The 24,725-nt window shown below is 43.7% G+C and overlaps 1 protein-coding gene across 1 annotated transcript in view; it reads left to right on the top strand.

Moving 5' to 3' along the window:
* Positions 1-24,725, top strand: part of MTUS2 (microtubule associated scaffold protein 2) — a 482,544-nt gene that overhangs the window by 142,846 nt on the left and 314,973 nt on the right. Inside the window, exon 2 of the mRNA XM_076009524.1 lies at positions 20,707-23,033. Coding sequence (XP_075865639.1) covers positions 20,949-23,033 — 2,085 coding nt within the window. The 5' untranslated portion in view covers positions 20,707-20,948. The remainder of the gene's footprint in view (positions 1-20,706; positions 23,034-24,725) is intronic.

Here is a 24,725-nt window from a genome sequence, read left to right as displayed (position 1 = left end):
AGGCCACGCTGAGCAGCCTTCAACTCCTGGAAAACTGCTTTTTCTTGCCTCTTTCCCTAGAATGCTTGTCATAAGGACTTCGGCTTTCCCTCTGCATAAGTTGGAGAGCCACTGGAGGGGCTCAGAGAGAGGGGTGGTGTGATCTGATGTGCACCTTTAATATATAATTCTGGCTGCAGGGTTCAGATCAGAATGCGAGGTGGGCTCTGGGAGATTGCTCCAGGGATCCCACTGGGAGAAGGTGGTGTTTTGGGTCGTGGCAGCCATGGAGGTTGGGAGGGGTGGTCACATGCTGGATCTGTTTTTGAAAGGATACTTGAGACAACCTGATGACAGGTTGCATGTGGGATGTGGGTGAGAGGAGTCTAGGGTGGCCACTGACCATGTACCCTGAGCAACTGGAAGGACAAACTTGCCGTCAGCTGAGATGCAGGCAGACTGTGGGCAGGGCAGGTTGGGCAGGGGATGGGAGTGAGTGGAAAGAGCAGCAGCTCAGCTTTGTGCATGGTGAGCTTGAGATCCGTTCACGTCTCTGCCATGTGGCTGCAGAACAAAGGCCCCAGAGACGTCCATGTCCTAATCCCTGGAACCCGTGGATGTGTTACCTCACGTGGCAAAAGAGACTTTTCAGGTGTGATTACGCTGAGGGTATTGAGGGGAAGATTATCTGGGATTATCCATATAGGCCCCGTGAAATCACAGGGGTCCTTAGAAAGGAGAGGGAGGGGTGTTGAAGTCAGAGAAGGAGACATGCGACCGAAACAGAGGGTGGAATGACATGCCGTGATGTTGCAGGAAGGGGCCACAGCTAAGCAATGCAGGCAGCCTCTGTCTCTTTTGTGAGATCCATCTTTCCAGCTCCTAGCTGGAAATGGCATGGAAATAGATTCTCCCCTGGAGTTTTCAGGAGGAGCACAGGCCTGCCAGCACCTTGATTTTCCCATTAAGACCCATTCCGAATTTCTGGCCTCCAGAACTGCAAGATAATACATTCGTGTCTTAAGACATTAAGTTGTGGCAATTTGTTACATGAGTGGTAGCAAACTACTGCAGTGGAGATGTTGAGTAGGCTGTATTATTCATAAGTCTGGGGTTCGGGGGACTCTTGCCTTCCTTAACTTCAGCTGTCACTCATCACTAGTGTCACAGAATGACAGTGTTCTTTTGGCAGCCTCAGCGATCTTAACAGTAAAAGTCTGGGAATAGTTTTTAGAGGTGAAGTGTATTTCCCCAAATGTGCAGTATATGTTTCCTACTCTTGACTGGTGTTTCCTGCCCACACCACAGTTGTGGGCTGTATACCCATATATACTATATACTACATACTTTTTGCTTTATATGGACTTTTAGTGTCTGTTGCAAAGTGGTTCAGATTATAGAAAGCAGGAAAAGTTGCACTCTGAAGCAGAAACAGTAATACTTAACTAATAGCAGGGAAAGATGCAGGGAACATTAAAGTAAAAGAGAGATACAAGGACTTCAGTATGGTCATATTTGAGCAGATAGTTTGAGGGCAAACAGATCTTTAAACCACAGTAGTTAATCCCTAAACCCATTGCTGTATTACAGCACGAGTCCAGTGACTGATGTTCAAAGTGATCACCTTAAGTCACCATGAAAATATTAGATTACTTCTGATGCACTTTTCCAGAAGGTAGAAAATTTTACAGTATATTTTACAAGCTCTCCCTTAACATAATTCAAACTTTAAAGTGCACTGGCTCTCAAATGTGCTTCAGTTGCTAGAAAATCAATTTACGTGGAACACTTAGTTCCCCAGTGAGGCCAGATAATAGAGCGTCACTGAACTTTAGCAGTGGATAAATTTACAAATAGTAAATGTGAGTAAGATATTGAAAGATTAGGCACTAATGGTGCACTGACCCTTTTGTGAAAGCCTCTCTGTGCAGAATAATAAACAACTAAACGTAGAGTTAAAGTAGTCCAGGAAGAACAACAGACTGGGAGTCCACTCCCCAAGTTAGACCCAAAGAAGCAGCTTTGCTATAGCACTTGGGATGGAGAGGACCATTTGTTTTTCTGTTTTTTAATTTTTAAATTGAACAGTTACACCCTGCTGAGTGCCTAGCACTTTTCTAAGCCTTTTTTGCATAAATTAACTGATTTAATCCTCATAAAACAACTCTGTGAGTGACATGTTATCATTGTTCCCATTTTACAGATGGCAGAACTAAGGCACGGAGAGATCAAGTAACTAACTCAGATTCATCCACCGGATACGTCTAGATTCAAATCCAGGGAGTCCATGCCCTCAACTATACTCTGTGCTGGCCTCACTGGATCTTTTTGGCTATAGTCTTGAATTGCCCCCTTGAAATGTGGTTCATGCAGAAGGTGTTAATGGGATTTCCCTTTGACACTTTTGTCCTAGCTCAAGTCCTCATCTTTTGCCTGGTCTGGGCCACCTGCTTATTCTACCCACACTGGTTCTGGTTTCCAGTCCAGCTTATATAGTACTGCCTTGCCAGATGTCATTCTTCTTGTTTAAAAATATGCAATGTTTTCCTACAGAATAGAGGCCACACTCCTGGCATGGTATTTTTATCATTCAAGATTCTTGGTTGTGAGCGAGAAAAGCCCTCTCTGGGAACAGCACAGAAAGTCAAGGCTGTCATTGAGGCATGGACGATGGGCGAGAGCCTGGGAGCACCAGGCATGGCGGGCGGCAGCAACAAGCCAGGCTGGGCACTCCCGTGGGCCCTGCTGCTGCCTCCACGGCTGGATCTGCCACCACTGTGGGTCACAGCTGCACGGCTGCTGCTCCCAGGCGCTGTCCCTCATTCAGTCTGATCATCATCACAGTCTCTGTGTCGTGTGCTGATGGTTCAAAGTCCCAAGTGACAGCACCCATTTGGCCAATGCTGGCTCACCTCGCTAGAGGGAAGGGAGCATGACTGGCTCTCTCGTTTGCTTCTTTAATGCAATGTAGGTTCCCTGCTTCCACCAAGACTGACAGTGTTGAGAATTACCCGAAAGTGGGAAGTTGGTTTGGTTCCCAGCAGCCAAAAACAATGACAAATATCCCTACAGCATCATGGCTTTAATGTTTCTCTCTGCAACTCAGAAGGAATATATTATATTTCTTCTTATCCTTATACATGCATGCACGTGTATGTGCACACACACACATTTAACTGGAAAAGATTTCAGGAAACAATTCTTACCCGTGGAAATGTGATAAACCAATGTTTTTCTATTATATCCTCATTTTAAGAAATGCCAGCCATGACTCATTAAATTGATTCCAGTTTGAAAATCTTGCACCCTACACATTCTGTGTATAGTGTATTCAAAATACTCCCAAGAATTAGTTTTATTCATTAAATGCTTATTTGTATGATACATGAAGCTTTTTGTGATTCTGGTCTTTAAATGTTTGCAAAATAGATCCTTGAAGTATGGCATTTATTACCTTGACAACAAAGCAGGCAAAAATGAGAAGAACATATGAATATGTTGTGTAATGGAAAGCAATACTTTGTAGTTTCCAAACAGAATATCGGATTGTATTATCAGAATTTACCTACTATATTAATAATATTTTATCATGCTTATTTATGTAGCTTGCCAGAAAAGTTTTAATAATAGTTCGCTAGAAAGTGATGGGTTTTAATTTTTGGTGCCTGTTAAGAAGGCATGTTTTATTCAGTAGATATTAACTGAGGCCTTGTGCTGGGTGTTGTGAGGGATATGAAGATGAACTGGGCTGGGATCCTGGTCTCCAAGAGCTGAAAGTCTAGCCAAGAAGAAAAGAGAAGACAATAGTTGTACCAGGTAAAAAGTGATCAGGATCGTGGGAAAGGAATAAATGAAGTGCATAGGAAGTCAGAGGAATGTGGATGTCCAGTTCCTGATGAGCCGGTTCTGCAGGACAAAGGAGGACTTCAGGGACTGCACTGCAGAGGGACTTCCCGACACCTGGTGTCTGCCACGGTGCAGCCCATGCAGCAGTGGGGATCATCGTAGGGTTACAGCCCCCAGAGCCTGTCTGCAGTGGATTCCTGTCTTAGCATCTCTTTGTTCCTAGCTCCCAGGCCACCTTTGTCATAAAACTGATGCTCGGTATATTTGGAGTGAATGAATGAACCTAGTTTTGGCAACAGAGCTCCCATGGGTGGTGGTGAGTGCTCAGTCACCAGCGTGATCACAGCTAAGGGCCCCAGCAGGCCTCCGTGGGCCGAGACAGGTGTGGGAACTCTTTGGGGAAGTGGTGCCCACCTAGCATCCGTAGTAGGGCTGGACTTCACAAGCACGGCTCTGACCGCAGTGCTTGCCCATCTCCAAATCAAAAATGACAAGGTTTATCTGTGAATTTAGCAAAATTTTGCTGAGTGTTTATTAGTGAAAGTTCTGGTGCTGGAAGGGATCTACAGATGCTAAAAGGCAAGGACCCTGCCCGCAAGAGCAGCCCAGTTCTGTGAACAAAGTGGGCTGGATGGAGGGGCAGGGATGAGGCATATGCAGAAATAACCGCGAACAATAAAGACAGAAAGCGGTAAATGCCGGCTGAGAAAGTGTAGCCCGTGGCCTTGGCCACAGGCAAGTAGGGAACCCTGGATTGACTTTGGCAGGTGTGAGCCGGGCACATTATGGTCTGTGTGTTACTCCTCTCTAGTCATGACTCCAGTATCTTGCAACCTGCTTCTTCCTAACCGAGATTAACCTGGTGCTGTTAACCTAGGACACAGTATTCACCAGCGTATGTGTGCATCCAATGGGGCTCTGCTAGGCACAGAACCTGCTGTCTAGGAATAAGCACCATGGAGATAATGTGGAAAGGGAATAGTATTACGTCATTTCTTTTTTCAAAATAAAAATATTTCCGTGTTCTGGCAGATGGCCCATAGTAACAGTTCTTTTCTGATTCCAGCCAATTCTTTCAAAGATGGAATTCGGGACACTTTCACCAGTCCCTTACTGTACAGAAATCAGTCTCTAGCAGACACAGACTAAATATCCCATTGGATGGGCTGTGCAAATTCTAGCATAGCCAGAGGGTGGGTGGACACAGAGCTGCCCATCTGTGGGCAGATGCAGGGCAAGGTGCCAGTGGAGGGGGCTCCAACCAAGCTGCTGCCAAAGTTAAAGTGCCAACACAGGGCACTCTGCACCCATGCTGTTAGGAATAAGCAAAAGCAAACAACAACAAAACCCATCCTTACATCTGTGTGCGTTTTTCCTTTCTGCAGCCCAATTGACCTTGTAGCAATGAGTCCATACATATTTTTTAATGCAGCGGCCTCATATGTCCTACCATTTATTTAATCTTCCTTGTGGGATGGGTGTGTTAAATACATTTTTTTTTCTAGTCCTCCCAACAAAGCTACAAGCCACTGTGGTTAGTTGCATTAAAATGCAGATAAGGACACAAGATGAGATTAGTGAGTTGCCACATAGCCAGAGGATGACAGATTCAACATGCCCCTTCCCTCATTCCAGCGTACCTCCTTTGTCCCTGCTTTGTGTTTATGGTGTCATGGGGAAGGCATTTCGAGAGGCCTGACGATAGGCAGGTATTTTGTATCTCTCTAAGTCATGACACAGAGGGACTGTGTCTTGCAGGCAGCACACTGCCCGATAGAAAGAACACGCTCGATAATTCAGAAATATCCCGAGTTGCCACTCCACAGGCAGCTGGAAAAATCTTAAAATTTGCTTTGTACGTATCAAAATCTATGGCTTTCTTCTAACCTTGTGACTTCATTTTCATTAAACTAGCTCGGCGTTTCTTTGAAACCCTCCTCCTGTTGTGCTCAGGGACGGGAGGGAATGCCGTCTTGGTTTCCTGCTCAGCCCTGGCGAATCTCGGGTCTGCTCTTCTGCGAACAAACCAGAAACACTCCTGTCTTTCCTCCTGCTGATTCTGTTTCAGATTCAGATGCCCTGTCATTTCAACAAGAACATACAATCTGTTGCGTTTCCAGGCATCGAATACAGTGATCAGATCCTTTAAATTTTAAATTTTAATATAAACTGGAAAGTTACAAAGTGGATCTTTTTAATGAGTTTGTCGCTTTAGTTCTTCATTAAAATGATCTAAATCCTCACGTTTTGCTGCAGTTTTCTTTATTCCATAAGAAAACAGTGGTTTTAAAATGTTAAATCTCTATTACGGTGATAAAAGGCTTGTAACAAGGAATTGCAGTCTTCTGCCCGCCCTTTCCTCCCAGCTCCTACTCAGCAGAGACCACAGATTCCACGTGGTTTTGCTGATTCTTCTGCTTTCTAGGTCCACCGTTCTAAGAATGTGTTCTATTTCTTGTTTTTGTCCACTTTGGACATTTTCACTGGTTTCTCATGACAGCAGTGGAGAATTCAGCTCTCTTACTGCATGTCCCCACTGTTTCCCTTTCCCCAGACTCTCAGCATTTGGGTAAATAATCAGTACCTGTTTACATTAACTGCCCAAGTCCACTTCCATGTGGACTGTATTCTGCCTCCACCCTCCTCTTCCTTCTCCTTCTCAACGTGAAGATGATGAGGATGAAGACTTTTATGATGACTCACTTCCACTTAATGAATAGTAAATATATTTTCTTAATAACATTTTTTCCCTCTAGCTTACAGCTTCTTTATTGTAAGAATACAGTATATAACACATATAACATACAAAATGTGTGTTAATTGACTGTTTATGTTGTAAATTATGCTTCTGGGCAACAGTGGGCTAGTAGTAGTTGTGTTTTTGAGAATTCAAAAGTTATATGTGGGTTTTCGACTGCATGGGGATCAGCACCCCTAACCCCCACGTTGTTGAAGGGTCAACTGTATAATGATTATTATGTGTAATTTACTCGCGATCTCATTAGTGTACTGGGATGATTCCTGTATTTTATCATGAAAAAATTCTTCCTCCTAAGGTTTAATAAATACCACATGAGACTGACATTGCTAGTTGCTGCCCGACAGCCGTTTCCTCTTCTTTCTTGCTCGCTGAACCCTGATTTTGTTCTGATGTTCACCCCTTTGCCACTTGATTCATTAACTTCTGATTATGCCAAGCCAATCACCAGGGCCCCATCTCCTGACTGCCTGCAAGGGTTGCCTTTGGGGAAGGTTTCTTTGTTTTTGGAGAGACAAACAAGGAAGAAACAGCCTCCCCTGTTGCTTGGAGAATAGTTCCAGAACTTGCTGAACATTAACTAAATACAAACATCCAAACACGCCAGTGCCATCAGTTGCATTTTTCTCACGGGATCCACCTTTCACAGCCTTTTCTTCTCGTCTAGTCTGAAATGGTTTGTCTCTGTGCCTGGCTACTGTTTCCTTTTGTTCTGTCTGTCCTGGCTCCCCTTCTTTTTCCTTCATTTACATTGTGATTTTGCAGAGGCATATTATTTATAGGTTTGGGGAATATATATATATATATATATATATATATATATATATATATTTGAATTTTTGTATGGTTGAAGTGTATTTATTCTCTACTCACCATTGAATGGATAGTTTAGCAAGGTATAGAATTCTAGGTGAAATTGTTATTTCTTGCAGTGTTACTCTGACTTGCTCCCCTAACTTCAAATACTCATTTTTTACTGTTCAGAAACCTATTGCCAGTGTGATTCCTTTTATCTGTTACCTGTTTGGTCTCTTTTGAAGATTTAGTGCCTTTTGTTTATTCCTGAGGCACTGATATTACTTGATGCTGTGCTTTGCGATAGGCCAATTTTTGTTTTCTAGGCCCTTAGTGGGCCCTTTTGATCTGGAGACTTGTATTCTTCAATGTTGAGAATTTTTTTGCTTTGTTTCTTTGGTAATTTTTTCCTCTTGTTTTCTCTTTTCTTTTTCCGCCCTGTTCATCTATTAAAATTTAGAGTTCCTAGATTTATCCTTTAGTTATTTTATCTTTTCTCTATTAGTTTTCTTTTTTGGGGGTTCTAATTTCTGAGTTAATTCCTAGACTTTTCTTTAAAGCCTTCTATTGATTTTTACATTTTGATTGTCATTACATTTTCATTTTAATTTCTATGAGCTTTTATTCTCTGACTGTCCCCTTCAGTAGCATCTTATTTTTTTGATCCTCTTTACCTCTTTGAGGGAATTAATTAGAATTTTAAAATGTTTTTTTCTGTCTTTCAATTGGGGAATGGGTAGAAAAACTGTGGTATAGCCATATAATGGAATATAACTCAGAATAAAAAGGAACAAACTATTGATCCATGTTATATGGATAAATCTACACTAATATTAATAATAGTAGCTAGAATAAATACAACATATCAACCTAATATTAATAAATTAATATGTCAGTAATATTAATGATATAATAATATTATTATTATCTGGATTCATCCATATTAAAAGTGAAAGAAGCCAGACTTAAAAGGCTGCATGCTATACGATTATATGACATTCTGGAAAAGGCAAAACTATAGGGATGGAGACCAGGTCAGTTATTTGCTGGTGGTTGCAAGGAAGGGCTAATTACAAAGGGGTGATGAGAGGAGTTTGGGGGTTTATGCAGCTGTCCTGTAACTTGATTGAGATGGTGGTTTCTTTGTGCATTTGTCAAAACTCATTGAACTGTACACCAAGAAGAGTGAATTTATTGTATGTAAACTAAAACAAAAATCTTTATTTTAAAGTTTTCTTGTGTTTTCTGTATTTTTTTTAATGCCTTGTCTTTTTTTTCATTTAAAGGATTTCTGTGTATTTGGTCATTCTTAGCTGTTCACTCATATTTAAGAGTGAGGCATTAAAAAGCTTATTGGAATCTAGGCCGTGTGTTACGTGTTGCATGCCTTTGCTCTAGTTTAGGGGTTGAGAGTATGGGATGACTTACTCCTTTGTTCAGGAGAGGGTAGTCAGTGCTAGCCATGCTGGTCCCAGCAATCGGATGGAGGGGTCTGGGCTGCTGCTGCAGCTCTGGAGAGCTGCCCCAGGGAGAGGAGTCACCCCTGAACTCAGGCAGCTCCCTGGAAGCTGTCAGGACCCCCCACCAGGGAAAGTACATAAGCATCATTGCTGCCTTTCCCATGCCTAACATGTATGCATACATGTCATTCATGTATGAAGATATGACTGTGAATCATTAAATAGAATTGACTGATGAGCTTTTTAGCTGTTTTGTTTAAAAGATAAGAGGCATGAGACTTATGGAGTTTCTTTGAGTCTGATTAAAATGAATGTGTTTGGGTATCTCACGTTATTTAACAGTGAATTTCTAAGCTGTGGTTTTAAATATCTAAAACATGTGCGTTAAAATTCATACTTATTCAGGTTTGTGCTTTGGGGAATGTTTGATTTTTGTGGCTCAGCGAAGTTGTCTATTTTGATAATGAGGATGTATGAAGCCTAAGCCCCGTCCTAGACATGCCAGCAAGGCAGTTTCCACCCTAGAGTTGGAGGTCGGGTGCTGTTCAAACACACATCAACGTGTTGCTCTTTTAAAAAGCACTCTTAGATTTTGTTGGAAATACAATCATTTTTTTACTGTCTTTCTTCAAACTTTGGTGAAATGTTGGAGGTTTACTATAAGTTAACTAAAGCAATATTTTTCATTTATCTCAGTTGTACAGAAAACCAGTCATTCTCCCCAGCATGTACCATTTATATTTCTTCCATGTTTCTAGGCCAGTTTGGTTTCTAACTATGTCATATATTTTTTGCTTTTATTCCTCTTGCATGTTTATCTTCATTTCCTTATCTCTTCCTATTGGAGATAAAGATATTCCAAGCATGGCGATCCAAAAACCCTCGTTCATTACACTGTGTAACTAATGAAGATACAGAGACTCTTACAACAGGCCCTGGGATATCAAAGTGTACACCTTTCCATTTAGTTGGAGGTTTCTGCGCTCACCTGTGCCGTTGATTTATTAGCTTTCTGGTTGTTACAACATTTTTTTTGCTTGGGCTGTATCATCATGTTAAATATGTAGCTGTATCTGTCTAGGTATCTAGTTCATTTGACAGAATAAAGGTTATCAGCTTCTGATGAAAGCTAAAAGAAATTCACCTTCTGGAAAAAAGGAATTTAAAGGAGCCCTGTGTATGGTGACCTGATGCAGGCTTTTAAGCTGTAGGTGATCCTCACTTTATCCCTGATGATGTTAGAATGATTTCTTTCTTCCTCCCAGCAAACACTCCCCGAGGCTTATCAAGGGAGGGTTATGTGCCACCTCCGCCTCTGTCATAAGCCTTGGAAGTCCATCCTGTGGGCCTAAGGCCATGGAGGAAAGTCAAGGGCGTACAATTCAAGCATGCCTGCTGCTTTGCAACAAACCCACTTGGGGAAGCTGTGGGGAGTGGGGCCTGGCAGAGGAGCTTGAGAAAGTGTGTGCACCCTGCCCTCTCAGCTTGCACCGGCCCAGCTCACCCACCAGGAATCAGCTTCTCTCTCCATCTGCCCAGGTGTATTTTGGGATTCTCCAGAGGGCTAGGTCCAGCCTGTCTGCATTGCGAAGGAGCACACAGCCAGGGGACTAGTGGGAGGAAGGAAAGGAGGGGAGACTCTTTGTTGGGAATATTTATGTCGGGTGTTTGTGGTTAGAAATGAGGAAGAGAAAAAAAAATCAATGAAATAGTAGAGTACTATGTTAACACTCAGGTAGGTGAATAAATAGAAGTAGATACTCTAAAAGAGTAGGTCCATAACATGGGTCCAACCTTAGTTACCTTCAGGTGCCAGGCAGGTAGCAGCGGCTACAAAGCAAATAGGTGTGAGTTAATAAGCAGATGCTGTGGAGGGGAGACGTGCATGTCCTGCAAACATACATTCAAATTCTATTTTTAAAATAACTGTTGCCTATTTTTTTTGACAACAACAAAAACCTTATCTGATTCAGCTCTTGGGATGCCAGTTGAAATGCCTGTATGTAAATACATTTCCTTTCCTGAATTTCAAAAACTTTGCTTTTATCTAGATTTGGAGTCTATGTCTCTCTTTTCAGCCTCCTATTAATAAACACAAGCACATAATACTGTTATCGGAGCAGTTGGGATCTTATCGGGTATTGTGTAGATAACGTATTCATCTCTCGTATGTTGGCTTTTCTCAGCGGTCTCATGAAGTAATGGCAGAGAACTTATCGCCAGCTCTTGATGGTCAAAGACCGTGTTCTCGCTGCCTTTTGAAACTGCCAATCTTTTAAACTAGATGAAAAAATTTCCTTCCTTCACCAGAACAGATAACTCCCAGTTTTTCTGGTAAGCAGACAGGGATTGCAAAGTTAATTGAAAGCCATAGATAATCCCCATGGCTCATTTTAGGTAGGTATGATTTTGCCCTCTTTGCTCAAGAAATCCTTTTTTAGAGCAAGTGGTGATTGACAGATTTGAGTTTCACAGCCCTTCCCCACGGGGGGAATAACAAAGTGGGTACATCTTAAGGAAGTGGGTAGCTGGGGGGACAAAAGAGGACATGCAACTCCAGCATCACCACCCACCCGCACCCAGCCCTGAACGACACAGCCCTTCTGGTAGATGTGAGTGTCAGGCGGCCAGCTCGTGTCCTTGTAAAACAGTCTGCGTACAGGGACGCACATATTCACAGATTGCAAGAAGAGGTAAAGATCTCATTTTCTCCAACCCCCTTGATTGGAATTTCTGTCCTTTTCTTGCCATTATATGGTGCTTAGTATTTTTGTTTAATGGTATAGTATATTACACCTTGCCTTGCTTATATTGTCGTAGTTATTAGCTGTGTGTATATTATATCCTTTTCCCTTAGGAGATTGTGATTTCTCTGAGAATTAGGACCCCTCTCTTTTGTTTATCTATTATTTCCTATTACTCTGTGCACTGTGTTTTTTATCATTTGATGTGCAATGAATCAGGGCCGTTTCAGGGCCCAGTTGAGTACCGTGTCTGTGGCACCTTCTTTTTCTCACCTTCGTGTTCCGGGGAGGCTGTGGTCTGTGCCGGGGAGGAGGACTAGCGTGGGGCGTGAGGAGCCCAGCCCTACCCTGCTGTGACAAGGCCTACAGGTGGGACTTTGAGTAAGTCATGCACCTGCTCAAGGCTGCTGTTTCCTCATTTATAAAATGAGGAGGATGCACTAATTAATGTCTTAGTTCCTTCCCACTTCTAACACTGATTCTGTGATTAATGTACTCTTAGCAAGGCATCACCCAGAGAGCTAAATAAATTAGGAAAGACTCAGTGATGCCACCATATCAATTCATTCAGCAAATATTCATTGAGTGCCTACAAAATGCAGGTACTGTTCTGGTCACTGGGACCCACGGTGGGCAGGACTTTTGCCAGCTTTATTCTCATGGAGCTTTCTTTCTGCTGGGAGAAGAAGACAAAGAACCAATAAGCGAACAACATAGAATAGCTGATAAAGGCTGTGAAAGAAATGACAAGGGACTGTGGCTGAGGTTAGAGGAGGAACATCCAGGGAAAGCCCCTGGGAGGAGGGCACAGCTAGGCTGAGACCTGAACTGTAAGAAGGGCCCAGCCGTGCAGAGAGTCAGGCGTGGAGCATGCAAAGCTGTGCGGATGGCAGGGGAAGGCCCGGGGCAGGACGTGGGAGGCCCTGTGGCTACAGCTGAGAGCAAGGGAGGTTTCCCAGGGCCGCTCAGGCCAGGACAAGGCCATCATTTCAGGGTTTGTGGCCTGGAAATGACTTGATCTGATCGACTTGTCAAGACAATCCCCTGGCTGCCATGTGGAGGGAGAAAGGCTCTCTGGAGAAGCACGAGTGGAAGCTGGGAGCCCTGGTGGGGGATTTGCTTGAGGCTTCCATGGGAGATGCACCATGCATGGCATCTCTTCCTCCATAGAAAGGAAGCAAACCTGCTATCAGATGCAACACCCTGGATGACTCCCAGACGTGCGGTGCTAGGAGAAAGAAGTGAGACCCAAAGGCTACACACTCCTTGTGTAGTTAACACTTAAGTGATATTCTGGCAAAGGCAAAGTTGTAGGAACAGAAACCAGACCGTTGGTGGCTATAGGCTGAAGTTTGGGGAGTGTTTGGAGCTCATGGAACTATTCCAATATCTATATTTTATATCTTGACTGACGGGGTGGTGGTCACAAGACTATATACATTTGCCAAAACTTGTAGAACTATATGGTAGAAATGGTGAATTTTACTGCATGTAAATTATACTTTAATAAAAAATGGTAAAAAATGCTGAGTACGAAAAAATTGTCCCAATATGTATGATAAATGCTCAGGTCATTCTAATTAGGAAGAGTTTTGCAGGGGCAGGAATGGAGCAGAAAGTGGGGAAATCCAGGAATAGAATGAAGATTGGCACTTTTCTTTCCTTGAGGGCAGTATATATTGATTTAGCAAATAATTACAGGGCAGCCACTCTGTGCCAGGCACTGACATATAGTATAGGCACTGGAAAGCACTGCAAACCAAACACAACTCCGTCCTGGAGCTTAGAGTTCTGTATTAAGATGAAGATGTGCATGCCCATGAACACAGGGATTCTGCCTTTAGAAATACATCTGAAGGGAAGAAAGGGTGTGATAAAGTTATAATTTATCCATCTTCTGTCCTGGACAGATGTATTTTTTTAAAAGGGAAAATGAATTCTTTTTGTTAGCAAATGTGAATGAAGCTTCTTTTGGAGAAACATGCAACCTTTTTATTGGGGAGATTTTAAATATCAGTGAATATAATATTTTGCTTAAATATCAGACTGGTGTCAACTATGAAAAACCAAGTTACTTCCTTGCCCATCCTTCATGAAAAGGACAATGGCAGCATTTCATGTATGTATATGTTCTTCTTTACTCTTTCTATGCAAGGTTAAATAAAAATTAAATGGCCTCTGCTGCCTCAAAAAATATTCTGAACACAGTCCTGTTTATATATTAGAATAAAATGTGAAATGCTGTCCCTGTTATATACATAAGACACAGAGAGCAGAGCAGACTCCAAAGAGCTTTTATGTTTTATGCTATTTGGCAGCTTTCACAGAATTTAGCACTGCGGAGAGCTACAGAGTCCCTGAATATATATCTTAACACCCCCCAACCAATAATTCGATTTTTAACCATATTGTAGTAAAACTGAACTTGTAAAGTCCATTTTACCTGGAGAACCTCAAGTTTTAGACTGTCTATAATTGTGCCTGTCAAGAATAGTCATTGACAACATCATGGAATAGGACCAAGAGCCTGAATATGTTCCTAAGCAATTACAATTGCAAAAAACAGAGGAATGATGCCCATGAAACTTTCTAAAGCAGATGAATAAACTGACTTGTACATAAATATTTGCATGTTAACTACATATGAACTTATCCTATTAAGTGTGGTGAGACATTATAGATTCCAAATATATGCTCAGTAGAGGTGCCAACTAAAGTTTGAAAGCTAGCATTTTCACTTTATTTTGCATTGTTATTATATTTACTACTGAATTTTGGGTTCATGTCCTGTACATTTTTTGGTATCCTGAGGTTTTCTTGAAGGATAATTTGTTGCATAGCAGGAGCTGTGGTTGGAGCTTCTTTGGCAAACGAGTTTGATTGAGTCAGATAAGATTGTATTTGCATTCAGAGGCACAGTGTTTGAATGCATGGATGAAAATTCACAAGTGACAAAGCATCACACAGCAGCTCTGGCGGCTAAGGAAAGCAGTGCAACTGTATTTCTTTAAAACCCATGCCTCCTTTTAATAACTTAAAATCCCCAAACTTCCTTGAGTTTATTTTCAAAATAATTTATTACAACAAACATAAATGAAACAGTGATGATCAGAATGTACTTTTCCATATGCGCTCACCTGGGTATTCACACACAGCCTCCACGGGAGGGGGTCTCATCAGGTACTCAGTTGGGAAGGGTGACTTTACCGTCTTCATCTTAAAATATTGAAAAAAATAAGAGAGCCCATGCTGGATTGAACATTTCGCCTTTTTGAGCTCTCATTGGAAGGAGATTACTTCATATGAAGTGCCCAGTATGTGCAGAGTGCTGTCCCAGAAACCACATGGGAGCAGCATCTGACCTGTTAAATCCAACCTAGTGAGCTTATGGTTTCACAAAGGGAATAAGACACACATAACTGTAATAACAAGACAGACTGAACTATAGCAAAATAAGATGTACGTAGCTTATGATAAACGTGGTGTCACAGTACCAGAAGGAAAGATCTGCAGATTCAGGACTTGGAAAGACAATATCTGGCTCCTCTCCTCTCTTTTTGGTGGGTAAGAGAGGAGATAATTAGGAATGGCTTCATGGAGGAGGTGGCCTTTGAGCTGGACTTTAACATTTAAAGGTAGAGCTACTGGGTGGGGAGGATGATCTTACTGGGCAGGTGTATTTTAAATAGAAGAGTAAAGGGGATTAAGTCAGGGAAAATCTCGAATATGGAGCTGAGCAGTTTGGCGTTAACCTGCCATTCACCCAGGTAACTCAGGGTGATGTTAGTATGTGGCACGGCGGTGGAGCCGTGGAGTTGCTCTCTATCTGAGAATGCCTTTCACCCTGTATTGCACAGAAGAAACATGAGTAACTGAAAACGGAGTCCTGAAGTGGGTGAAGAAATATATATGAGTATCTAGATGCTGTCAACCCACCTAGTGATTCAGAAAAAAGTTCTAGATAAGGTGGCCAAACCGTTATCAGAGATTATAGGTTCTAGAGAGCTGAAGATGTGCCTGATTATTAAAGATGTGCAGAGACGATTTTGTTTTTAAACGAGGAGAGGGCGTGATACCCCACTCCCATGCCAGTGACCTTCACGTTAAGCCCATGTGGGGTGAGTTATGAGTACTGAGAAAAATAAAGAGTGGTCCTTATGCAGTTGTGGTTATTATGTAGAACAGGTCATGGTATAGGTCAGGTTCATTTTCTTGTATTTCTTCACTTTCATTTTCTTGTTTTTTTTTTTTTTTGAATGAGAAGCGATGTTATAATTATTAACATTTTAGCAACATGGTTGACAAGGTTTCTTCTCTCATGATGCTCTTGTGGATAAGACAGGCACGTACATGGTGGCCGCAGGGACAGGTGGGCAGACAGGTGCCCACGGAGTGCCTGTCAGATGAGGAGCATCGTGGAAGCATCTGAGGTCACAGCTCTGTGGCACAGAGGTGGCTGCTTTGTTCCGCTGTCATTGATACCAATGACATGCATGAAAACACGGAAGGCATTCTCACCTCTTCGAAGATGGTATGGAAACAACAGTGGATTGCAAATACTTTCGATGCAAAATTAAGGGTTGGCCCCCAGAGTTTTAAAACAGGATAGAAGAATTCACTGAGACCAGCAAAAGGCAGCATGAGAGGTTATATATTTATGGTCTTAACCCACGGGTCCTTAAAGCCAGCAACAAATGCCTTGGATCGAGTCAGTGTAGTTTAGGATAACTTACATGATAATTTGGCATTTTAATTAAGGACGTGAAATTAGCAGGGTGATTTATATGCCCATGAAGAGGTCACTCTCAGGGTGTATGGTTAGAAGTGCAACTAAGGAACGGAAGTCTTGCTTCTATGTGACTGTGGCTGTTGCAATTAGAACTGGAGTATTGTGTGTGACTCTGAGCACCTGTGTGGGAGTCTGCAGGTTCCCTGGTGTGTGCGCTCAGGGGAAAGCTGCTTGGATGGTGGGAGTTTCCAACGGCTTCTCCTACAGTTGGGAGAATCTGAGTTCCTCGACGAGGAGAAGAATAGGTTTGGGGAGGAAGGAAGGATATAGCAATTTAAAAATACCCAAAGGGTGGTCCAGTGGGAAAAGGATGGCACGGTTCTGCTCTACGGAGGTAGAACTTGCCAACAGTGGCCCTGCGCAGGTGTGCCAAGGGCTGCTAGAGAGTTGGCGAATTTCCTGGCACCAGGGGAAACCACTTGGTGGAAGACTTTTAAGCATTAGGTAGGCTATAAGCCTAGAAGATCCTTAAATTCCTTTCCAATCTAGTACTTAACTAATGTGGGTTTTTTTCCAAGATAAAATACCATTTACCTCTAGGGCCATTGTTCCTAACTTTTATATAATCGTGGATCTGAAGCACGTGAAAGTTGCATGTCTCACTCTGGGAAGGTCTACCTCAATGTGGGGTTGGCACAGTTGGTTGACCTATTTGCATATTTTGTCTAATCACACACAGTCCTACACTATGAGTTTGAACTTTTATGATCATGTATTATATTTGGGGGAAATGTCTTAGTAGAGGACCTTGGATTTAAATTTGGTTCAAGAAAAATCTTTTATTTCTGTGTATTTGGCGACTGTCTCCTGCCAGGACGATGGAGCAGGTGGGAGGGAAGGGGGGCGTGAAGCCATGGAGGGAGGAAAGGACTCAGGAAACATTACCTCTTGTGTGTAACTTCGCCCTATGTAATCGAAGCAGCTTTAAAATTTGCTTTTCCTGTCTCATGTGAACTCTTTTTTTTTGGTTTCTGGTTTTGCTTTTCTATTCTTGTTCTTACAATGGCGCCTTTTCCTTTTGTCCTTCCTACGTGGTCTGCATGGATTACATCCATGGGCAGCTGTTCTTTTATACAACTGTTGCTTTCTACCTCTGTCCCCATCTGTGACTTATTAGCTATGGACCTTGGGAATGACCCCTTCTCTGCTTTCATTTCCTTACCTGGAGGAGAAAAACAAATCAAGGGAATGTGAAGACCTGTCTCTGGAGGCCTGCTACAGATGTTAAGTAGCTTAACTTAAATTTAAAGATTAATAATGATAATTGAAATTTAAATTCTACAAATTGGTGTAACTGTTGAAAATAACAACTGGCTCCTAAGAGGTTCTAACTTTCTATCCTCTTAGCAATTGAGCACCAGTTATTGTTTAGTTACAAAGATAAAGAACACCTATGATGTAATTCTTTAAAAATTAAAGTATGACTCTTTCTAGCAAAACATTGATTTTACTTCTGTCACTTTCTGGAAGTCAAGTTGTGGGTTGTGGTTTATGATGCTCCGTTTTTGCTCATCTCTTCTGAGCAGAGTTTCTCTCTCTCTCTCCCAGCCTCGACAGTTCAAACCAAAGAGGGCTCTTGGCTTTGTGTTTATATTTCTGCCCACAGAGACTGAGAGGCACTTCCCTTCTGTGGATGGCCTATATTTGTGGGATTTCTTACTCTTCTTGGCTTTCTGGGACACCTGTTTCCAGCCCAGAGAGCACAGCATTCTTTTAAACGGCTGTCTTATTGATTTGCCTACATGCCTTTTGTATTTGTGCTTAGAGGACATGTGTATCTTCAAGGGAAACACTTTGAAAATTGAATACAGAAAGAAATGAGGGTTAGTTGAGAATCCCCTCTGTGTCAGGCATACACAGGGATGAGGGTATCAGCACCCTGGTTCAGGGCTAGATTGGGGTCAGGCTGCACCTGGGGGTGCCACTGGCTTACTGAGGACAGGGCTGGGAGCAGAAAATGGAGAAGGAAAAAAGGAACAAGGGAGTGGGGAGAATGAGGCCACTGAGTCGTGGAAAGAACAGAAGAGCAGTGTGGAAGGGAAGGGAAAGCACATATGCACATGCACGACTGTGTGTGTTTTCCCCACGAAGAAAATGGCATGACCTAGCCCAGGGTGTTAATGCGTCTTAGGTTATAGGAGAGAGGGCCTATAAGAAATGACCTTATTTGTGTAAAAAAAAAAATGCATGCTGGTATATGTAGATGCAAAAGAAATGAAAAGAGAGCTCTATGAACCAAGGGTTCAGGGATGCCCACGAGGGGTTGCCGAGTACAAAGCTAAGTTGGGAAGATGGGGGCAGCAAGGAAGAGGAGAGCTTGCCAGTCTCTGCAAGATCTTTCAGTCCTTGCATTGTGTGATGGGTCCTCGGGTGCTTGTTGTATTATTTTGCTTTATAACATGTAAAAATTCTTTTTAATGTATGCAATAACATATTAAACAATGATGGAAGGAAAGCAGTTGTGTTGCCATGTTGTCCTATGAACTATGTCCAGTCAAAACGTAACAGCAGCCCCCCAAGTAGCATGTGCGTGTGTGTGTGCTCATGCACTCTTGGCAGATGAAGAGGAAAGTGTGGACGGCTGTTCACTGGGGCAGAACCTTGTTACTATTAAACTCTCCCAGCCCCAGGGCCTAATAAAATACATTCATAGTGTGGATGAAGCAATGTTAGCCTTGGATCAAATGGCTTAGTGATGATCTGGGAGTCTACTTTAACGGAAAACTAAAAAGTATATTAGGTTTTAAGCTCTGTGAGGGTGGAAATAACATTGATCTTCCTCATTGTTCATTCAGTTGTTCATTCATTCATGCTACAAATATATATTAAGTGCCTAATGCCTATGCCAGGTATCAGATGATATTTATTGTCATCTAGCACATCTGAAAGTCTTTTTTAAAATTCTGCAAAGTAAAAATATAGGATATCATGAAATTCATCGTAGGAGAACCTAGTAGGTCACGAAGGCTTCCTGGAGGAGGGGGACAGTTATGCAGCAGATTGAAGAAAACAAAGGAGTTATCGGGTGGGGGGAGGAGGGTTCCATGCAGATGGAAGAAAGAGCGTGTGCAGAGGCCGGAAGCAGGGAGTAAAGAGCATGGCGCGGGGAGGCAGGAGGCCCGTGTGGCTGCAGAGTGGAGAGCACACGTGAGAAGTAGGCACGGGACAGAGAGGTGTGTGCAGGGGCTGGATCGTGTGGGTCTTGAAGGCCAGAACTTTTTATTTTAAAAAAATTCCAAACCTATGGACAAGTTGCAGATACAATAGAGTGATTTAGCTAGATTTTCAAACAGTTAGCATTTGTTTCTCTCTCTCTCTCTCTCTTTCACACACACACAACACATACTTTTTTTTTCTTGGCTGAATCATTTGAGATTAAGTTATAGAAATCACATGATGCTGCCCCTAAATTCTAAAGCATGTATATTCCTAGAACAAAGATAACCTCTGACATAATCATAATACTATTGTACAACCAAGACAGTTAATATTTATACAATGCTGTTACCTAACAAACAGTCCATATTTAAATCTCTAATTGTCCTGCTAACGTCCTTTGCTAACATTTTTTTTGAAAATTCTAGATCCATTGAGATTTTGGGGGGTTATGTAGGCTAGTTATTTTGTAAAGTCTCCCTCAATTGAAATTTGCCTATTTCCTCATGATGAAACTCAAGTTGAACACTAATGATAAGAATACTACATAGGTTATGTGAGGGTCTGAGAATTACCAATGCCAGGAATGCCTGATGTTGGTTTCCATTATTGGTGATGTTTAATTTGATCACTTTGTTAATCTTTACAATTTCTCCATTGTGAAGATAAACTTTTCCTGTTGTAAGAAATAAAATAATCTGGGGATGGATACTTTAAGATTCTACAAATATCTTGTTCCCCAATAATTTTTTACTCAATGATTTCACTGTGGCATCCCATGCCTAAGATAATTATTACTTTGGTGATTACAAAATAGTGATTTTTCAAAATCTGTAATTTTTTCTACATTAGTTGATGTTCTTCTATGAAGAAGAGCCTTCCCTTCTCTTCTACTCTTTTAAATCAGTATCAGTATGATCTTGTGGATTTTTAAAATTTAAAATTAAGATTTAATATGCACTTGTAATCTATTTCTAACATTAATCATTTTGATGTGTCAGTTTTTCCATATTTGGCCAGCAGGAGCCCCCAAAACTGAAAGTTTTTTGAGAAAAAATATTAAGTGAATGAAACAGTGGTATAGAAGTGACGAATAAATCGGGGTTTACCATACTTTTTATGTCTCCTGAACAGCTCTATTTGTCAGTCTAACATGAATGTGTTTTTCTATCTCTCCAGGTCTCATGGACTAATTGGCTCTCATTCAGTGGGAACCTAATGGATAAGTCACCGCGCTGTATAACCAGACAACGCTTGGTTTTAAAACTGTTCTGAAAATGATTAAAGCAGTGTCGTGACGTGCCATCGTCAGGGGACGACAAGCAGCTTGAGGATTTTTCATCACCCAACTGCAGCTTGGAGGCAGCCACTCTCCGCCGAGCAGGACTGTATGGCAAGCAGCCCCCGCTGAAGGGTTGAGGATGAGCGTCCCCGTGGCTCCCAAGAAATCATGTTACGCTCAGTTGCAGGATAACAGAAACGGAGCGAAAAATAACAATGAGAGTATCCTAAGTCTGGGAGACACAAATGCCAATCAAATCATGCTGGAGGTCAGCTCCTCTCTTGATGAGTCCCAGGCAAGTGACCTGGCAGGGGAACTTGGAAATGCAAACTTAAGCGAGCCCCCAAACCGTACCCATTTCCATAAGGACTTCCACCAACCTCAGGGCTTCGAGAAAGGATCCCAGGCTGGCTCCAGCGGCCTGAGAGAGTCTAGACTCACTTCGAGTGTTCACAGGGAACGGAATGACGAGCACACGCCGGAGAGAGGCTCAGATCTCCCGCAGGCCCCTCGGAGTGTGCAGGGACCGAGTCTGCTGAGCTGGAGGAACGTGATGGGTGAGGCCAGTCTGGAGGTTTTGGCCAAAAGGGAAGCGGAAACTCCGAGGCACATTCCCAAGGATAAACTGGCGAAGACCCTTGACAATGAGGAACTGAGGCGGCATTCTCTGGAAAGGGCGGGTGGCCCTGCAGTGGCGGCGGGGGGCCTGGCTCGGCAGCAGCCACAGCCGGCACCCCTGGGTGCCCTGGAAGCCCGGTGCCATGTGCCCGGGGCTGGGGAGGGGCCGCAGAAGACGCTGACGGACCACTCTCTGGGGACAGCCTTCCCTCCGACCGACAGCACCTCTCAGGGGAGGAGTGTGCGTCACCCCAAACCATCTACCTCAGACACCAAGGAGACCAGGCCCACAGAGGCCAAGCCGGAGGGGGGCTTCGGCCTGGACGCTTGCCGGGAGCACCCGTCACGGTCCGCCCAGCCAGAACCCGCCCGGAATTCCACCTTGCCATCAAAGGAGGTCCTGAGCAAGCCAGAAGCACAAGTAGGTCAGGGAAAGGGGGAGCCTAAGCTGGCGCCGGAACATGTCCAGCCCCGGGCCGCGCAGGAGTTGGCGTCAGCCCAGGCAGGGGACTTGGGGCGCCCCCACGCTGGGGAGAAGACAGGAGTCAGCCCGGGGGAGGAGGGTCCCCTCCAAACCGCCCCCACACAGGGCCCTGCTTCCTTGGGAGCGACAGGTCATCAGCCCTCTGACAAGACTTCGCCCTGTGCAGGTAGGAAGTTGGGTGAAATGACATCTGGGAACTTTTCACCGGGTGACAGTCATGTGGCTTTTATTCCTAGTGATCCGACTGACGATAAGCCCTCAGATGTCACCGAGGGGGAAGGGCCACAGGGCTGTGCGGACAAGGACCATGCTCTGGTTTTGGCATCAGTTCCTTCTGTTGGAGAGAGCAACACTGAGGCCCCTGGGCCCCCGGACCTTCAAAGCAACTGCTCAGAAGCAGGAGAAAGGAAAGAGATCGCCACACCTGTGGCTGAAAGTAGGGACCTTCTAGAAAACGCAGCTAAGATTGAAAGCACCCCAGCAAGAGCAGATTCGGTTCTCAATAATATCCCAGTGCCCCTCCACCCAGAGACAACTGTGAACACGACCCACCAGCCTGCAACACCCAGTAGCCATTTTCAGGACGTCAGCGTGTTCAGCGTGGACACAGGGTCGCCCTCGGTGGTGGTCCCAGCCCCCGGCGACAGTGTGCGGTTGTTGAACACATCCCTGAAAGTGCCTGACAGGAACACCTGCCCCAGTGGGATCCCCAAGCCTGTCTTCACGCATTCCAAGGACACGCCTTCCTCGCAGGAGGGAATGGAGAACCTTCAGGTGGAAAAACCAGAAGAGAGGGCAGAAACCAAGCCCATCATTATGCCCAAGCCCAAGCACGTGAGGCCCAAGATCATCACCTACATCAGGAGGAATCCGCAGGCCCTGGGCCAGGGGGACGCTTCGCTGGTCCCCGTGGGGCTTCCGTATGCCCCGCCCGCATGCAGCATGCCTCTCCCCCAGGAGGAGGGGCTGGCGAGTGGAGACCTTAAGCCATCTGCCAACCTCTACGAGAAGTTCAAGCCAGACTTGCAGAAGCCCAGGGTCTTCAGTTCCGGATTGATGGTGTCTGGGATCAAGCCCCCAGGGCATCATTTCAGTCAAATGAGTGAAAAGTTTTTGCAGGAGGTAAGAGAACGTCTTTGTGATATGATCTGTAAGTTGAGTGTCCTAAAGTCTGTTATATATTTTCAATGAATTGGGAAGGCAAACGTACTTTCTGCAAATTGCAGATTTTCGTGGATACACTTGTAGAGAACTGGACGTTTTTGACTAAAGGAGATTGTGTAGAGAAATGGCCATTTTTGACTAGAAGAGTGTGATGGTCTTAATGAGATAGAACCAAGATCTAAAGAGACTCTTTTACATTTTCACTTGCTATAAAACATATGAACTTAGGTAATAAATATGCATTTAAATAGGCTTCTATGTTTAAATAAGAGAGCATAATTCTTTTATAAGCTAGGTCAAAGGAAGAACGAATCTGAAATAAGGATATTCTTCAAATTCATCAGACTTATCCTCCAATGAGGAGCATTTCCTTTTTGGGAGAATCTCATAATCATTCACAGAAGGGCAAAGTGCATAAGCGGGAAATAATATGTTAGGCACAGGCTCTTTCTTTTAAGCCAAAATAAAAGCTACAGCTGACATTTAGTTGTGTGTCTGGTGTGCGTTGGACCTATGCAATAGAACATTTAATTTTTGTGAGTCTTCACGAATCCGTACAGCACTTCTCTGAAGGCTGGTATTGCAGTTTTCGTCACTGTTTAGATGAGGAAGTGACTGGGAGAGCTTTAAGTCGCACACCTAAGGCCACAGAACAGGGAGATGCTTGCCCTGAGATCCTCGCTGTGCGGTCGCAGACTGCACGGTACAGTCCTTTTCTGTACCAGAGTGCTGTGGCGAGCCACCCTCATGGACTCAGAGCTAAGGTTTGTCTCCCAAGGCAGTCTCTTCATGGTGCCCGGGGGCCAGTTAAAAAGAAGGCTGGATCGGGCCATCCTCTCCCCAACGCCCTCAGGTCTCTCAGAACATAAACTGGAGCCTGTAGGAGGGCTCAGCTTTTCGAATGCACTTGGTGTGGCTCCAGTAGCAACCCACCCTGTTTCCTTCCACTCTCCCTCTCCCCCTCTGCTGCCCCAGGACCTTTGCACTTCCCTCTGCCTGGAATGCTCTTCTCCAGGTTATCTGAATGGCCTCTTCCTCATGCTCTAGGTCAGCTCTCAAATGTCCACCCATCTGCCCTCTGAGTTCCCTCTCTGCAGGTCATGTCTTCCTAGCACTTACATGTTTGGTTTTCTTGCATTGACTACAGTGTAAATGCCACGAGAACAAGGATTCTGTTCAATGGCTTGTTCCCTGTAGTGATCTCAGAGTTTAGAACCGTGCTTGTCATAAATACACGCCCCAAAAATGTTGAATGGTAGCTGAGTCATGAACCCTCTACATGTTGGAACCAAACAAAAGTAGAGCAAGGGTTTCTGGAAACAGAATGATTGAGTCCAAAGTTGGGCTCGAGTTTGGTTGATGGTATTCACATATTGAAAGAGTGTATTGGTCACTGCAGAAATGGCTGGATCTAGCACAGAGGAAAAGGTGAATCCATTCTTGGCGGCAGACACTGACGCAGGCAGTTCAACACGCTGTGCTGCCCTGAGGTGGGCCTTCAACAACGGAATTACACAGCTCGCCCTCTGTGTTCTGATCCTGGGCCTGCGAGCAGCCTCTGATTGTAAGTGGCTTCCCTCTCACATTCCTAGAGGGAGGACGCCAGTTGGAGAATTAAGGTGTCTGTCTCTTTGGCAGGGGTTTGTCTTG

The sequence above is a fragment of the Microcebus murinus genome, chromosome 13, assembly GCF_040939455.1.
Source record: "Microcebus murinus isolate Inina chromosome 13, M.murinus_Inina_mat1.0, whole genome shotgun sequence".
In the NCBI taxonomy this organism is placed as follows: domain Eukaryota; kingdom Metazoa; phylum Chordata; class Mammalia; order Primates; family Cheirogaleidae; genus Microcebus; species Microcebus murinus.
Note: the sequence above shows the minus strand (reverse complement) of the source record. Positions and strands in the feature narration are given on the sequence as shown.